Raw genomic sequence first — 19,392 nt, 5'->3', positions numbered from 1 at the left:
TACATTTTTATAGAAATGAGTACAGAAAACTCAGTGTGATATGCCTTTCAAAAGCAAATATAAATTGAACTAGACAACAGAATAAGTAATTACAGAAAAATTACATTTAGCATGCTACATTATGATGGTGCACCCCATAATATTTGCTTTTGACTTAATAATTTTGGCTTTATTTTTTTTATCGCAGTGAGCCTGCAGTGCTTAATTCATACTTAGTAAGATATTCCTAACATGGGAGGCTGCTATGTTGAAGTAAGAAGAGGGACCAGAAGTTGAAAACAACTTCTGCTGCTTGCTGCACCAGTGAACATAGGCAAGGGCTTGTCATTCTGTGTTTCTTTAATTCAAAGCCTAATTTGAAGAAATATTTTGGATATGTATGGTCAAAAATGGCCTGGTCTACTATAACTTTCCTTCCCTCTGTACTGTAGAGAAATTCAATACAGCTTGCTATGACTCAGCTAAACAGGAAAGAGGTTTCTGATATTGCTGATGGCAGTAGAGTTGAGGTCAGTGAGACATTTGTTCACATGTACAAACAACTGGAAAAGTTTTTCTTAAAAATCTGCTTGATAAAAAACAAGAGAAAAAGAATGAAAAAAGAGTATTAAAGCCCAAAGATGGGCAAAAAGTTTCCAAACTCTATTGAATATAAACATTTTCTTAGTTGTCAGCTTATATGAATATTGCATAAGTTCAAGTTCACACAAGTGATAGTACCTGAGATACACTGATTACAAAAGAATACCTTTATTTGTTCACTAAAAGACAAGCTAACAAACTAAACGTCAATCTTAGAAAAATAAAAAGGAAAACTTTCATTTCCTTACAAGCATTTTTTGCAGCTGTTCCACTGTCTGGTTAGCTACACTGATGCCATTGATTTCTCGAATTTCATCACCAACATGAAGCGTACCTAAGAAATTACATAAAATTATAAACAGGAAATGATATACACTTTTATAATAATAAAAATCCAAAGGGAGCAATGTAATAATTTAAAAAAATTTGAAGGCCAATATTTCAGAAATAGGTACAGAATGGTTGTATATAAAAGGATGGAAGAAGATACGATAGAAAACACTAAAGTAAAGCTGGAACAACTATATTAATGCTAGATAAAATAGGTTTTAAGCACAAAGTATTATTAAGAATAAACATAATCACCAGACACCGGTACGTACCTAATAAAATAGCTTCAAATACAAGAAGCCAAAATTAAGAGTTCTACGGATAGAAATAGAAAACCTCTACCACATTATGAGATATTTCAACATCTCTCTCTCAATTATTGATGGGTCAGACAGACCTCAAATTAGTCAAGATACAGAAGATTTAAACAAGAAAACTAATAATCCCAAGCCAATCATCATATCAAGAATTCTGCATCCAACAACTAAAGCAGCACACAGAGCCATTTACAAAAATGACTAAAATACTATAATTTAAAGCAAGTCTCAAAAAATCTCAAAGAGATGGGGTTAGACCACATTCTCTGACCAGAATGCAATTAAGTTAAAAGTAAATTATAAAAAGATATAGAGAAAATGCCCTTATATTTGGTCATAAAAAACACTTCTAAATAACTTATGGGTAAATGAAAATTATCATAGTGGGAAATAAAAAACACAGAACTGAATTATAAGAAAACTGCTACATATCAAAACTGGTGGATACCAATAAAACAGTACAGGGAGATTTTAGCCTTGAATCCATATATTAGAAAAGAAGAAAGGCTAAGAATTAATGAACTCAGTGTCTAACTTAAAAAGTTAGACAAAAGCAATATAAGTAGAAAGAAAGAGGTAATAAAGATTAGGCAGAAATCAATGAAATAGAACATATACAACAGAGAGAATAAAACCCAAAATGGTTTTTGAACAAACCTCTGTCAAGGATGATCAAGAAAAAGGCACAAATAAACAATATTAGGAATGAACAAGAGGACATAGTTACAGAGATGGCAGAGAATATAACAAGATAGGATAATAACATGAACAAGCTTACTACAGTAATTTTAAAAAAACTTAGATAAAATAGATAACATTTCTAAAAATGTAATTTACTAAAACTCATTCAAGAAACAGAAAGCCTGAATAACCTTATGAATGTTAAAGAAACTGAAGAAGCTGTAAAAACAAACAAAAAATTTCCCTCGAAACACCAGGCCCAGATCATTTTTTTTTGATTTTTAACTTTTTTTTATTGTATAGTATTAACATATATACAAAGCAAAGAAATAAAAAAGTTGTAGTTTTCAAAGCACTCTTCAACAAGTAGTTACAGGACAGATCCCAGAGTTTGTCATGAGCTACCATACAATCCTCTCGTATTTTTCCTTCTAGCTGCTCCAGGATATAGGAGGCTAGAGGGCTTAAATATTTTTTTTATCATCACAATCGACTTTTTTTCCTTCTTTTTTTGTGAAAAATAACATATATACAAAAAAGCTACAAGTTTCAAAGCACGGCACCACAATTAGTTGTAGAACATATTTCAGAGTTTGACATAGGTTACAATTCCACAATTTTAGGTTTTTACTTCTGGCTGCTCTAAAATACTGGAGACTAAAAGAGATATCAATTTAATGATTCAGCATTCATATTCATTTGTTAAATCCTATCTTCTCTGTATAACTCCACCACCATCTTTGATCTTTCGATCCCTCTCTTTAGGGGTGTTTGCGTTATGGCAATTCTAAATTTTTGATATTGGAAGGGTCTGTCACTAATATGGGGTAAGGAGATGGAACTATCTGATGTTCTGCAGAGGCTGGGCTAGGTTTCAGGACTTATCTGGACCAGGGACCCATCTGGAGGTTGTAGGTTTCTGGAAAGTTACTCTAGTGCATGGAATCCTTATGGAAATCTTATATATTGCACTAGGTGTCTTTAGGATTGGCTGGAATGGTCCTGGTTGGGGGTTGGCAGGTTATGATAGGTAGCAAGGTCTAACCTGTGGAACCTTATATATTGCTCTAGGTGTTGCCCAGATAATTTTATAGTCAAGTTCTACCAAACTTTCAAGGGAAAAATCATTTCAACATTTCTTTACTAAGCCTTTCAAAGAACTGATGAAGAGGGAAGGCTCTCCAAGTCATGTTACGAAGCCAGTATAACTTTGAAACTAAAACCAGACAGAGAAACTCAAGAAAAGAAAATTAACTACAGGCCAGTCTCAATCATAATCAAAAATACAAAAATTATAAGCAAAACATTAGTGCAAAGAATCGAACAATACATAAAAAGAATACACAAACGACTAAGCTGAGAAACACAGTGTGGTTTATCATTAGGAAATCTTTATAAGTCATTTACCATACAAACGATCATCTCAGCTGATAGAGAAAAGGCTTTTGATAAAATTAATACCCAATTGTAATAAATATAACCAGCAACAAAGAATATAAGGGAACTTCCTTAGTTCTAATGAAATGTCTCTGTAGTAAATATTCTTAAGGGGAAACACCAGAAAGATTCCTTTTAAAAAACAGGGCACAGATATCACCACACCAATTTTATTAAAGACCGGTGGTCCTAGTCAGTGTAGTAATACAAGAAAAATGATGACATTGTGACTTTACTGAATTTATAGTAAATTATTAAAAAAATAACAAACAAAATAATACTAGAATCTAAAACTGAATATCCTCTTGTGAGTCCTGTACACAGTCAGTGTGCTAAGACTACAAAGGTTTCCCTGAAAGCAACAATGATGTTAGAAGCCATCTTGTGTACCCAGTGATCATCCTTAAAGGGGAGAGTAAGACTTCTAAAATGCTTATAGGATGCTACTTCTTGCTGTCTGGGAATAAGGAAAGGAGTGGTAAATTAAAAAATAAACCCTATCTCAAAGAAAGGGAGTCTGCCAGGAGAATAATATTTGGAGTAGCCTTTAAATATTAATGCATATTATAACTCAGTCCCTTCAAACAGGAGCTGAAATTTACATGTTTTTCCTCTACCTGTTCAAATCTTGCCCATCCTCTAGAGTTAATTGAAGTTTCAGTTCCCCCCAAAATGCTTCTTTGTCTATTCCAGGCCTCAGCTGAATTCCCTGCTGAGAATAATTGTACTTACAGTATCAGGTACTAAGAATTTAATCATGGATTTGATATTTCTTATTTTAACATTTAAGTTTTGTTTTATTATTCACCTAACTCTGTAATTTCCTAATTTATAGACAGTATATCTCAGTTTTGAATAAATAAGAAAGCAGTTCTTTAATTGTCATTTAACTTTTTATATATAGGTCATATATCCTAGAATAGATGTCTTCTTTACATCCTGGAGCAATATGTGATATTTTGTTTTCTCTCTTATGGTCTCTAATAAGTCATGATCCAAACAGTGGTCCAGAGATGCTTCAGCAACAGAACTCTAATACACCCTCCTCCTTCCGTTATCCACAGACTGGAGCATACGGATGTGTAAGAACAAAAGGCACCCAACAGTGTGATTACGACCAAAGTTAAATTAAATAGATCTTTTATATGAACCATAAATTAAACAGATCTTTTATATGGGTCATAAAGAATACTTTCTTTACTAGGCTACAGAAAAAAAAAAGAGAAAGGAAAGAATTACATACAAAACTTACCTTGCCTATGAATCATGCCCCCATGCATAATTCTTGCAACAATACAATGATTTAGCTCATTCATTTTTAAAGTAATCCCCTGTAAAAAAATTAAGTAAAAGTAGAATTACTATGAAAGAACAGTTCTCCTTTTTATATTTCTGATGTTGATTTAGATATTTTATTTAAAGTTAGGAAAACATTAAAGAAAATATGAAAATAGAGGAGAAAATAATCCATTTCTCCACCAAGACATGGCAATAACTGTATTTTTGGGTTCTGATGCTAAAGTAGTAGTATACATTCATTTTATATAGTGCTTTTTAATTTTCTAATATAATTACTTTCCATGTTGTCCAATCATTTCTTTTTTAACTTTTTAAATTGTGAAATATAAAATATATACAAAAAAGCAATACATTTCTACGTATATTTTAACAAGTAGTTATAGATTTTAAAGATTGGCATGGGTTATAGTACCTGACATTTCAGTTTTAATTTTAACTGTTTCCATTCATCTCAAGCACAACAATCAGATATTGAACCATGTGCTATTCGCCGTTACATGCTGAGCTGTCTACAGTTTGAACACCTGTTAAGTTTTTTTTTAAACTTTTTTTATTGTATAGTATAACATATACACAAAGTAAAGAAATAAAAAAGCAATAGTTTTCAAAGCACTCTTCAACAAGTAGTTACAGGACAGACCTAAGAGTTTGTCATGGGCTACCATACAATTTTCTCATACTTTTCCTTCTAGCTGCTCCAGAAAATAGGAGGCTAGAGGGCTTAAATATATTTTTATCATCACAATCAACTTTTTTTTGTGAAAAATAACATATATACAAAAAAGCTATAAATTTCAAAGCACAGCACCACAATTAGTTGTAGAATGTATTTCAGAAAGTTTGACATGGATTATAATTTCACAATTTTTAATTCTAGCTGCTCTAAATACTGGAGACTAAAAGAGAAATCAATTTAATGATTCAGCATTCGTATTCATTTGTTAAATCCTATCTTCTCTGTATAACTCCACCATCACCTTTGATTTTTCCATGCTTCTCTTTAGGGTGCTTGGGCTATGGCAATTCTAAATTTTTCATATTGGAAGGAGCTGTCACTAATATGGGGTAGGGAGATGGAACTATCTGATGTTCTGGAGAGGATGGGCTATATTTCAGCACTTATCTGGACCAGGAGCCCATCTGGAAAGTTACGCTAGTGCATGGAACCCTTATGGAATCTTATATATTACCCTAGGGGTTCTTTAGGATTGGCTGGAATGGTTCTGGTTGGGGGTTCGCAGGTTATGATAGGTAGCAAGGTCTACCTAAAGCTTGCATAAGAGCAACCTCTAGAGTAGACTCTAGACTCTATTTGAACTCTATCTGCCACTGATACTTTATTAATTACACTTTTCCCCCCTGTTGGACAGGACGGAATTGTTGATCCCATGGTGACAGGTCTGGATTCATCCCTCGGAGTCATCTCCCATGTCGCCAGGGAGACTTTCACCCCTGGATGTCATGTCCCATATAGGGGGGAGGGCAATGATTTCACTTGCTGAGTTGGGCTTAGAGAGAGTGAGGCCACATCTGAGCAACAACAGAGGTCCTCCAGAAGTAACTCTTAGGTATGTCTTAAGATAGTCTAAGCTTCTCTGTTACCTTCCCCAATCTTTTTTCAAAAAGTTTTTACTGATGTAGAATTGACACACATATTTAAAATGTACAATTTGATAAGTCTGACATACGCATACACCTATAAAACAATTACCACAATCAAGACAGTGAACATATCCATCATTCACAAAAGTTTCCTCATGCCTGTAGGTAACCCCTCCCTCTCATCCCTCCCTCCATGTCTCCAACCATCCCCAAGAAACCACTGATGGTCTTTGCTGACTATAGATTAGTTTGTATTTTCTAGAATTTGATATAAATGGAATCATATAGTATACACTCTTATGTCTGTTTTGTTTACACTCATTAACATTATTTTAAGATTCATCCATGTTGCTGCATGTCAACAGTTCTTTTCTTTTCTTGCTGAGCAATATTCCTTTGTATGGATCAATCAGTTCATCTATCCACCCATCAAACTGTTTCCAGTTTCAGGCTATTACAAATGAAGCTGCTATGAATGTTCATGTACAAGGATTTTACTTTATTTATTTTATTTTTTTAATTTTTATTTTAGTACAAGTGTGTTAAATGGAGATATATTTCCTTTTCTCTTGGGAAAATGCCTAGGAGTAGAATAACTGCATATGGTAGGTACACGTTTAAGAAACTGCCAATCTGTTTCTCAAAGTGGTTGTACCATTTTACATTCCCACCAGCAATGTATGAGAGTTACAGTTGTTCCACAACCTCGCCAACACTCAGTATGGTTAGTCTTTTTTAATTTTAGCCATTCTAATAGGGTTGTAGTTGATTTTGATTTGCATTTCCCTACTGCGTAGTGATGTTGATGTTATTCATGTGCTTATTTGACATCTGTCTATCTTCTTTGCTTAAGTATCTGACTCTTTTGCACATTTTAAAAACTGGGTTGTTTATTTTTTTCTTATTGAGTTTTGAGGGTCCTTTATATATTCTGGATACAAGTCCCTAATCAGATAAATGGTTGGCAACAATTTTCTCCTAGTCTGTGGCTTGCCTTTTCAACACTTAAAAGTGTCTTTTGGGGGACTTCCAGGAAGATGGCTGAATAAGGTAGATCGAGATTAGCACTGCTAAGAAATCATAAGAGGATGCTATGAACAAGTATATGCCAACAAACTAGACAACTTAGATAAAATGGGGAAATTCCTGGAGACACACAAACAAGCTACACTGACTCAGGAAGAAATAGAAGATCTCAACAAACCAATCACAAGTGAAGATATTCAATCAGTCATCAAAATCTTCCTACAAAGAAAAGCTCAAGGCCAGATAGCTTCACAGGGTAATTTCATCAAATATTCCAGAAAGAACTAACACTAATCCTGCTCAAAGTTTTCCAAAAAATTGAGGAAAAAGGAACTCTGCCTAACTCATTTTATGAATGAATATCATTTAATACCATTTTAATACTAGCACCATAAAGCTCCTAGAAGAAAATGTAGAGAAATACCTTCAAGACCTAGTAATAGGAGGCAGTTTCCTAAACTTTACACCCAAAGCACAAGTAACAGAAGAAAAAATAGATAAGTGGGAACTCCTCAAAATCAAATGCTTCTGCACCTCAAAAAAAAAAAAAAAAAACTGGGTAAAGATGCTATAAGAAAGGAAAACTACAGGTTAATCTTCCTAATGAACATAGATGAAAAAATTCTCAAGAAATTATTAGCAAATCAAATCCAACAGCACATTAAAAAAATTATACACCATGACCATGTGGGGTTTATACCAGGAGTGTAAGGATGGTTCAACACAAGAAAATCAATTAATGTTAAACAGCACATTAACAAATCAAAAGGAAAAAAAATCACATGATCATCTCAATTGATGTTGAAAAAGCATTCAACAAAATTCAGCATCCTTTTCTGATAAAAACACTCTAAAAGACAGGAATCAAAGGTAACTACCTCAATGTGATAAAGGGAATATATCAAAAACCGATAGCCAGCATCATACCCAATAGAGAGAGACTAAAAGCTTTTCCCCTAAGATCAGGTACAAGACAAGGATGCCCACTGTCACCACTATTATTCAACACTGTGCTAGAAGTTCTAGCTAGAGCAATCAAGCAGGACAAAGACATAAAAGGCATACAAATTGGAAAGGAAGAAGTAAAACTCTCATTATTTGTAGACTATATGATACTATAGTTGGAAGATCCTGAGAAACCTATAGCAACGTTACTTGAGCTAATAAACAAATTCAGCAAGGTAGTGGGATATAAAATTAATATGCAAGAATCGGTAACATTTCTATACACAAGCAATGACCTAGCTGAAGAGTCAGTTAAGGAAAAAATTCCATTCAAAGTAGCAACTAAAACAATCAAATACTTAGGAATGAACTTAACTAGGGATGTAAATGACTTGTACACAGAAAACTGCATAACAGTGCTAAAAGAAATCAAAGGAGATCTAAATAGGTGGAAAGACATTCCCTGCTCATGGGTAAGAAGGCTAAATATAGTTAACATGTCAATTCTCCCCAAATTCATGTACAGATTCAACAGAGTACCAATCAAAATTCCAACAACTTACTTTGAAGATTTGGAAAAGCTAACTACCAAATTCGTCTGGAAGAGAATGAGACCCCAAATAGGTAAACGTGTCCTAAAACAGAAGAACTAAGTGGGAGGATTAACACTCCCTGATTTTAAAGCCTACTATAAAGCCACAGTGGTCAAAACAGCATGGTACTGGCACAAAGACAGAAGGACTGACTGATGGAATCGAATCAAGAGTGCAGAAATAGACAACTAAATCTATGGTCAACTGATTTTTTTTTTTTTTACATGGGCAGGCACCGGGAATCGAACCCAGGTCCTCTGGCATGGCAGGCAAGCGTCCTTGCCTGCTGAGCCACCGTGGCCCGCCCAGGTCAACTGATTTTTGAAAAGGCCCCCAAATCCTCTGAACTGAGACAAAATAGTCTTCAATAATTGGGCATGGAAGAACTGGATATCAGTAGCCAAGAGAATAAAAGAGGACCCCTATCTTACACCCTACACAAAAATCAATTCAAAGTGGATCAAACACCTAAATGTAAGAGCTAGCACCATAAAGCTTCTAGAAGAAAATGTAGGGAAACACTTTCAAGACCTAGTAATAGGAGGTAGCTTCCTAAATTTTACATCCAAAGCACAAGTAACAAAAGAAAAAATAGATAAATGGTAACTCCTCAAAATCAAATGATTCTTCACCTCAAGAGACTTTGTCTAAAGGTAAAGAGGCTGCTAACTCAATGGGCAAAAATATTTGGAAATCATGTATTGGACAAAGGTTTGATTTCCTGTATATACAAAGAAATCATATAACTCAACAACAAAAGAACAAACAACCCAATTATAAAACAGGCTAAAGATATGAACAGGCACTTTTCTGAAGAACAAATACAGATGGCTCAAAAGGTATAAGGGAAATGCAGATCAAGACTATAATGAGATACCAACTCACACCTACAAGAATGGCTGCTATTAAACAAACAGGAAACTATAAATGTTGGAGAGGATGTGGAGAAACTGGGACACATAATCTGCTGGTGGGAATGTACAATGGTGCAGCCACTATGGAAGACAATTTGGTGGTTCCTTAGGAAACTAAATATCAAGTTGCCCTATGACCCAGCAATACCACTACTTGGTATATACCCAGAAGAGCTGAAAGCAATGACACAAACAGATATTTGTACACCAACGTTCATAGTAGCATTATTTACAATCGCCAAAAGATGAAAACAAACCAAATGCCCATCAACAGATGAATGGATCAACAAAATATGGAATATTATGCAGCAGTAAGACAAAATGACGTCCTGAAGCACATGACAAGATGTCTGAGCCTTGAGGACATAATGCTGAGCGAAATTAGCCAGACACAAAAGGATAGATATTGTATGATTCCACTTTTATAACCAGCATAAAGGTATAATCAGAGGGTTATAATACAGAATATAGGGGACTTAGAGACACATAGAAGCTAGAGATGGGTGAGTGGTTAGCTAATGAGGTTGAACTCCAATGTAAGGGAATTGATAGGAGTGAAGGTGATTCTCTAGTGGGTCTAGAAGTAATATTATCATATTGAAGATGAACAAGATTGAAAGGGGTTGTACAGACCTATGTGTCCCACTGATTCACACTAGAAATATGAATGAATTCTCATAAGAATTTCTTCAAAGATACTATTCTTGTATAAAGAGTGTTAAAGTCCAGGGTACAGGGGAAAACTGCTATTGCAAGCTATGAGCTATGTTCAAAAGGAAACCATCAGCACTACCACAGCAACAGCAGAGGTAAATAATGGGGTCAGGGACAAGAGTTAAGAAGAGGTTTAGATTTCTTATTTGGCAAGGGTGTGTTTATTGGTTTTCTTTCTGTTGGGAACAATGAAATTATCTAAAATTGAGAATGTTGATGAACTGTGGAATTTGTGCCTTCTACATGATGCCTGATGAATGCAGGTGGCTGAAGAATGCACTGATGGAGAAGTAGATGGTGAACGATGGTTTATACTGATGAACAAAGGTTGTGCTGCTACAAAAAGGAACAATGTCGTGAGGCATGCAACAATATGAATGAACATGTGGGACATTTGGCGAGACAAAATAAGCCAGAAACAAAAGAACAACAATGGTATGGTCTCCTTTAGAAATGCTTATAAGAAAACTGGGGCCTAGACTGTAAGGTTTTAGAGCAGACACATTAAGTCCGGAGTGGTGATTACTATTTCTGGATTTTGAGAGGCTGTTATATGTATATAACCTGATATTTAGACATAAGAACGAAACCAAACAGGCTGGGGTTAAAGTAATTCAGAACATAGGAGTAAGGAAGACAATATCTATATTTTGGAACCACACATACTCTTTGAGATCAATGGAAGAAAGGTTTATATGATATGGAACTGAAATTTTCTGCAGTGCATAATCTAATTCAACCTATCTGTATAGCTCATTTGAACAACTGAAACACAGGGAGCACAAAATAAGAATGAGGTCCTTGAATCCTGTATAGATTATTGTAATGCCTGGAAACATCCTGGAGTATATTAAACAGATAATCAAGACCTATTGGCAAAGTCCCTTGAGGGAGGGGAGAAAGAATATGGAACTATTAAACCTCACCATCAGGGAATCCTGATATGGTGTCAAACTTTAGGGACACCCAAATCAATAGGCCATGCCCTCAATCATGAGGCTTACTTTTGTGAAACTTATGTAGGTAGTGGAGAAGCTTAGACTACCTATAGGCATACCTAAGTGTCACTTCTGGAGGACCGCTTTTGTTGCTCAGATGTGGCCTCACCCTCTCTAAGCCCAACTCTGCAAGTGAAATCATTGCCCTCCTGCTACGTGGGACATGACATCCAGGGGTGAAAGTCTCCCTGGTGATGTGGGAGATGACTCCCAGGGATGAATCCAGATCTGGCACTGTGGGATCAACAATTACATGTTGACCAAAAGGGGGGGGAAAGAAGTGCAACTAATAAAGTATCAGTGGCAGAGAGAGTTCAAATAGAGCTGAGAGGCTACTCTGGAGGTTGCTGTTACGCAAGCTTCAGGTAGACCTTGCTACCTATCATAACCTGCGAACCCCCAACCAGAACCATTCCAGCCAATCCTAAAGAACCCCTAGGGTAATATATAAGATTCCATAAGGGTTCCATGTACTAGAGTAACTTTTCAGAAACCTACAACCTCCAGATGGGTCACTGGTCCAGATAATACCTGAAACCTAGCCCAACCTCTCCAGAACATCAGATAATTCCATCTCCCTACCCCATATTAGTGACAGACCCTTCCCATATAAACATTTAGAACTGCCATAGCCCAGATATCCCTAAAGAGAGGCATGGAAAGATCAAAGGTGATGGTGGAGTTATACAGAGAAGATACGATTTAACAAATGATTATGAATGCTGAATCATTAAACTGATAATCTCTTTTAGTCTCCAGTATTTTAGAGCAGCTAGAAGTAAAAACCTAAGATTGTGGAATTGTAACCCATGTCAAAGTCTGAAATATGTTCTACAACTAATTGTGGTGTTATGCTTCAAAATTTATAGCTTTTTTGTATATATGTTACTTTTCACAAAAAAAAGAAAGAAAAAAGTTGATTATGATGATAAAAAAATATTTAAGCCCTCTAGCCTCCTATATTCTGGAGCAGCTAGAAGGAAAAATGTGAGAGGATCGCATGGTAGCCTATGGCAAACCCTGGGATCTGTCCTGTAACTACTTGTTGAAGAGTGCTTTGAAAACTATTGCTTTTTTATTTCTTTGCTTTGTATATATGTTATCATATACAATAAAAAAGTTTTAAAAAAGTGTCTTTTGAAGAACAAAAGTCTTAAATTTTGGTGAAGTGCAATTATCCATTTGTTCTATGGATCCTGCTTTTGGTGTTGTTTCTGAGAAATATTTGCCTAGCCTAAGGTCAGAAAGATTTTCTCCTAAAAGTTTAATAGTTTTAGGTTTTACATTTAGGTTTTTGATCCATTTTGAGCTAACTTTTGTATATGGTGAAAGATATGGATACAAGCTAATTTTTCAGTACCATTTGTTACAAAGTCTAGCCTTTTCCCATTGAATTCCACTTGCAACTTTGTGGAAACTCAATTGTTCATATATGTGTGGATCTTTTTGGAAACGCTATTATGTTTCATTGATCTATTTGTTTATCTTTATTCCAACATCACATTGCCTTGATTACTGTAGCCTTTTAATAAGTCTTGAAATCAGATAGTGTTACTGCTGCAACTTTATTTTACTTTTATCAAAAATTTTAGGCTTTTTGAGGCTGGAGGGAACTGCCTGAAAACGTAGAGCTGTGTTCCAGTAGCCATGTTTCTTGATGATTGAACAATGATACAGCTTTCAGAATGAGACTCTGTGAATGTGAAAACCTTGTGTCCATTGCTCCTTTTAGCTACTATATCAACAGAAGAGTAGAACATATGGAATAAAAATAAATAATAGGGGGAACAAATGTTAAATTTAGTTTGAAATGCTAGTGGTAAATGAAAGCGAGGGGTAAGGGGTATGGTATGTATAATCTTTTTTTCTCTATTATCGTTTTATTTCTTTTTCTATTGTCTTTTTATTTCTTTTTCTAAATCGATGCAAATGTTCTAAGAAATGATGAATATGCAACTATGTGATGATATTAAGAATTACTGATTGTATATGTAGAATGGAATGATATCTTAATGTTTTGTTTGTTAATTTTTTTAATTAATAAAAAAAGTTTAAAAAAATTATAAAAAATTTTAGGCTTTTCATTTATTTCCAATAATTTTAGATTTAGTGTGCCAATTTTTGCAAAAATTATGCTGGAATTTTGATTGGGATTCCAATGAACACAGGTACTTCACACTTTTGCATGGTACCATGTTAACTGAAACACATGCATATGGCAACTTGCTTGTACAACTCTGATATGGACATGTTTCAGTTAATATAGTACTTGGCAAAGTGACGACTGCCTGTATATATAGTAATTTGGGAGAACTGGCATATTAACAAAATATTGAGTCTTCTGACCTATCAGCCTTATATCATTCTTATTTTGGTTTTAAAACTTCTCTCTGCAATATTTAGTAGTTTTCAGGGTAGATGCCTTTTTACATATTTTGTTAGATTTATCTCTATATAGTTCATATTTTTAATGTTATTGTAGATGGTATTTTTAAAATTTGAATTTCTATTTTTTCTGCTACAATACAGAAATACAATTGAGTTTTATATATCAATCTTGTATTTTGCAATCTTACTAAACTCAATTAGTAGTTCTAGTAGTTTACACACCTTCACTTGGATCACAGAAGAGAAGGCCTTCTTTGAGGAGAATTTTATGGGCGACTTAAGGCCATTTTAACGCTTTCTGAAAAAGTAACTCAAGGATATAGTTTTATACTTTTTCTCAACCGATGTTTCTGTGTAATAAGAATTCATATAAAAGAGCAAGTAACTGCCATCAGACTGCTTCACAACATGATGATTACAAGACACTTTTGAAAGTTCCTTATTTTTAGTTCATAGAAGAACTTTCTTTTATTTGTATGTTTAACCACAGTCATCATCCACAACAAAGTTCACTATTTTATACAGTCCCATGTTTTATCCTCTAGTTTTCCTTCTAGTGACATACATGACCCTAAACTTCCCCTTTCAACCACAATCACATTGGGCTTACTTCTTAATCCCTTCCACCTCCCTATCTGCTTTGCTTGGTTGAACATCGCCCTTTCTTCCTGCCTCTGTGACAGCCTTTTCTTTTCTATAATTCCGTCATAATTGTTCTTGCTAAATAAAGTGTGCTAAACTGCATATTTATTTGTTTAATGTAGGTATCCCTGTGGCAAGTGAGCTCTAGGAAGGTAGGTGCCATGTCTGTCTTATCTGTCACAATGCCACTGGCATCTGCTTCGGCACCCAGTGGGCACTTAAACATAAAACATCTGATGAATGAGCAAATGTACATATAAAATGAATGAATGGAATAATAGACTTTCAGATCTGGGTGGAATCTTGGGGGTCATTTAGTCAAATAATCTTTTAGAGATGAGTAAAGTGAGGTCCAATGACATGAAGTGGGTTGCCCAAGAAATCAAACATTACTGCTACCCATGCTCATAAGCCAAGGAGTTACTTGAAGAATACTGGAAGACAGATTTGAGGTGATCCATATGTCCCTTGCCTGCTACAAGTGCTGGGATAATATGGTATAACAGGTACTAACAATGAATGAGAATTACAAACTAAAACGTCTGGAATTGAGGGCTTTCTGGGAATTGTGGTCATAGGAACACTGCTCTGTAATTCTTTCTTTAATTTGGAAGGCAACTGGGCAACTTTATTAAGTAATTGTTTTTCTATATCCCAATATCCCTTTTGTATGGTTTGAGGAAAATATACAAATGAATGACTCATTTTTCCTAAGGAAATGACCACTCCCTCACCACGGCTCATATAGTAATAAATGTGTACTCATAAAGAGGAATGCCCTTTGTCGTGGGTTAGGGTAACATCTAAGTCTTTGGAATTTCCCATGATGAGTTGATCAGGGGTGGGGGTAAGGGGCTGACCATACCAGAAAGACCAACCATTTGATTGGGGGTTGGGGCTTTGAGACAGGTCTTATCAGTCTGACTTTCTGGAAAGGGGAGAGGGGCTGGAAATTGAGTTCAGCTATGTGGGCACTGATTCCACCAATCATGCCTATGAATGAAACGGTAATAAAAACTGGATAATTGAAGGTTGGGTCAACTTCCATGATTGATAATGACATCACTGTGCTGGAAGGATGATGCATTCTGCTGACTCTACGTGGAGAGAACATGGAAGCTTGAGTTTGAGACTCTCCCAGACCTTGCCCTATGTGTCTCTTCTTTTGGTTTTTCCTTATTTGTATCCTTTTCGCTATAATAAAACTAAAATCATAAGCATAGTGCTTTCAATGAGTTTTGTGAGTCATTCCAGGGAATGATAAAATCTAAGGCAGTGGTGGGAACTCCTGAATCTATAGCCAGTTGGTCAGAAATGCAGGTAGGCCTGGGCCCCCAAATTTGCCACTGGTACCTGAAGGGCAATCTTGTTGAGGACTGCCCTTAACCTGTGGGGTCTGGCCTAACTAACTCTAGGAAGAGTCGGAATTGTATTGTAGCTGTTGTCTGAAGTTACTGTAGTCAATGTACCCCAAACCTCGGAACATTTTTAGTATTCTCTGTCTACACAGTTATGCAAGTCTCAAGGTCAGGGTCATCCTTGCTACTTGCTTCTCCCTCAGTCCCATTATCAATCCATTATCTAGGCCTACTGATTTTTACTCTTTCATTATTTTTTAAATCTGTTCACTTCTTTTCATCTTGGCATCCAGCCCTCTAATTCAGAGTCCTATCATCTCTCCCCTGCACTAGTGCACAAACAGCCTCTTAACTGGTCTCCCTATAGTCACTCTTGTCTCCCTCTAATCCATTCTCTAGAGTGATATTTCCAAAATGAAAATCTGATCTTATCTCCTTGCTTAAAACTCTTCAATAGCCTATCACTGTTTTTAAGATAGAGTTAAAAAAATATTTTTATTAACAAATCTTCATACACATACAGTCCATATGTGGTGTGCAATAATGGCTCACAATATAAGAGAGTTTTTAACATGTTTTTTAATACATGTGTGGTCCAGTTCCTGTCACTCACCTTGTTCTCTATGGTCCAGCTACAGTGCCTTCTTTTTACTTTGAAACCATGCTAAGAGTCTTCTCACTACAAGGTCTCTGCACATGCTGTTTGGCTTACCTGAACAGTCTCCCACTGACCCCCTTGCTTTTGTTCAGTTAAGATTAAGGTGAACTTTCCTTGATATTTCCAATCTATAAGAATTCTATGAGAATGAGGCACTGTTCAGGATCAATTCTATTCCAACTCTATTCCTAAGCTCTTAAAGAATGTATTGATATTAAATAGGCAGTTGGGAATGGAAGGAATTTTATTTTAGCAATGTTACTCAACTTTTGGAATGCTTTCTGAATTAAGTCTTCCTCTAATTTTGTTTAAGGCAAAAGATCTGGAAACCATGAGATCTGTAAAAGTTGCTTTTCCACTTTCTCAATATCAATACCAATATCTCAAATTGTCCCTTTCTTTGTTGCCCCAGAAATTTTTACACTCTGGGGTAATGCACAATTTTCATTTTTAAAGTTGGAGGGGGATTGAGAAAGGAAAGATGTCAAGGAGAACCAGTACTAAGGGACTGTGTTAGGCAGAGCAATCCTAGGAAAAAGTATTTTAGGGGGAAACTGAGGATCTGGAAACTGATTTCTTTAAAACTATCCATGTCCTTCACTCTCCACCCCCTAGAAGTACAAGTAGAAGTTAGATGATCTAACTCACACTGGGATTTTGTGAGAATTTAGAGAACTTTTTGTCCTACTTACCATTGGTTCATCTGTGTTCTTTTGGAACTGTACCAGACGAACTCTGGTCACATTCTCCATATCCATGTCTCCGTTAGCGCTTTCTGGAGAATCGCCGTTTAAATAGGGAGAGGTGGGAGGAGGTGTGACTCTCAAAGCTTCATCACTATAAACTTCATGCGCCACTACATCATGAGTCTGAAGTAAGGCCTATCATTTTATGAAGGAAGTAAAATATTAGTAATATTACTATTTCATCAGAAATCTATAATATAAACATAAAAAAATTATTATTTGCCTCCCAAAGGTATCTTTCATCCAAAGAGAACACAGCATTACATCTAGATAAAACCAAATTTCTTCATAACAAATAATCATATTAGATGGGTTTTATAAAAAATGAATGAATGAGTGAATTAATGAATGTATAAATTTGTTGATTACCTGGGTTACAGGCACTGTCTGATGTTACAAAAAAGTTCCCAATTAAACTGTTCAAAGAAAGGCTGATTTATAATGTAATTTCAAGTAACTTAGGAAAAAGAATTATTTATAAGTAGAGCTGGCAAATTTGTGTTGAGGATTAAAATTGTACAGTAACCATAAGAAACAGTTCAATAATTGGTGTATTAAGCAAATATATTTCATAGATTGTATTAAAAACATTTTTACATAACATAAAGGTTGAATATAATTTAAAACATACAACTTAGTAAAAGAAATAAACATATATACAATCGTATCCAAAAAAATATAATTTTTCAAAACATCACATATGATATAGAATTCTTAAAATCTAAACCCATCTACTGTTTTTGTTTATTTCTATCTTTGGAGCACTTGCCTAAGTGAAAAATAAGTTGACAATAATTATTATGACTTCTTTTTACAAAGCCCTTTAAGAAAAAGCAATTTCTTTGTATTGATGTCTACTTATGTCATCTGGGTGAACTTGAATAATAAATGTCCCGTGTTTCCTTCCCTAAAAAGGATACCTCTCCACTTACTGCTCTTTTTGTGTTGTCCTAAAAACAGCTTTTAATAGGCATGAACATTTGAAATTTCTATCTCAAAGATAATTTACAGCTGAGCATCAGTATGTTTAGAACTTCGAACCGTTTATATTTTCTTGCATGTTTACTATACATTTATTTATTTACTATAGATTTATTTATTCTATTTTAGTAGAATAAGTTCCATTTTAATCTATGATCTTTGTGGTAATGAAATATCTGGAGATCATGAAATGAAATTAAAATTGCTTTAAAAGTATATAACCCTCAGTATTTTAAGTTACTTAAAGGTTTATCAAGGTCATGACTAGGCTACTTCAAGTTTTTTTTTGGGGGGGGTGCATGGTCTGGGAATCAAATAGGCTACTTCAATTTTAAAGGTATGTATGCATATGATGCAAAAATAAAATAACGATGTGGTAAAATCATTGATGACAATGTTGATTTGTCATCAATATAGAGCATAAGCTTGAGTAATATATGCATCTGGATGCAAATGGAAATGGTGGACATTTCTAAGATCTCAGATGGCTGGTCAAAACTGGTATTTGGGTGAGGGGAGCAAGGGGCACTAAGTAGTGAATGGCTTGAAAGCAGGGTTCCACAATGTCTCTTGGGACCTAGGCTTCCTCACCAGTACCCTGACTGCACCTTGAACTGGCCCCAGAGCCCAATTGTGTAGGCTGTGCCACATGGCCAAATCACTCTTCACGATTTAATTTTGTCCACTTAAGAAACTAAGCTTTAAGGCAGAAAGCAAAAATTAATAATCGGCAACTTTGTCAAAAAGGTGAAGAAGCAACTAACTCAATGGGAGAAAATATTTGGAAATCACACATTGGATAAAGATTTGATATCCTGTATCCATAAAGAAATTACACAACTCAACAACAAAAGAACAAACAACCCAATTATAAAATGGGTTAAACATATGAATAGACATTTTTCTGAAGAGCAAATAGAGATGGCACAAAGGCACATGAACAGATGCTCATTTTCATTAGCTATGAGGGAAATGCAGATCAAGACTACAATGAGATACCACCTCACACCTATAAGATGGCTACTATTAAACAAACAGGAAACTACAAAGGTTGGAGAGGATGTGGAGAAATTGGGACACTTAAACACTGCTAGTAGGAATGTATAATGGTACAGCTACTATGGAAGACAGTCTGGTGGTTCCTTAGGAAACTAATTATCAAGTTGCCCCATGACCCAGCA

General features: G+C 35.2%; 1 protein-coding gene across 8 annotated transcripts in view; it reads right to left on the bottom strand.

Annotated features, from left to right (window-relative positions):
* CASK (calcium/calmodulin dependent serine protein kinase) overlaps positions 1 to 19,392 on the bottom strand; it is a 533,324-nt gene that overhangs the window by 33,247 nt on the left and 480,685 nt on the right. For all 8 annotated transcript variants that reach the window (XM_077145443.1, XM_077145445.1, XM_077145446.1 and 5 more), the window contains exons 14-16: positions 17,177 to 17,365; positions 4,600 to 4,678; positions 831 to 916 (exon numbers count right to left, since the gene is read on the bottom strand). In XM_077145443.1, coding sequence (XP_077001558.1) covers positions 831 to 916; positions 4,600 to 4,678; positions 17,177 to 17,365 — 354 coding nt within the window. The remainder of the gene's footprint in view (positions 1 to 830; positions 917 to 4,599; positions 4,679 to 17,176; positions 17,366 to 19,392) is intronic.

Source organism: Tamandua tetradactyla, chromosome X (assembly GCF_023851605.1).
Source record: "Tamandua tetradactyla isolate mTamTet1 chromosome X, mTamTet1.pri, whole genome shotgun sequence".
NCBI lineage: Eukaryota > Metazoa > Chordata > Mammalia > Pilosa > Myrmecophagidae > Tamandua > Tamandua tetradactyla.
The sequence above is the reverse complement of the archived record's forward strand: the minus strand, read 5'-3'. Positions and strand labels throughout refer to the sequence as shown.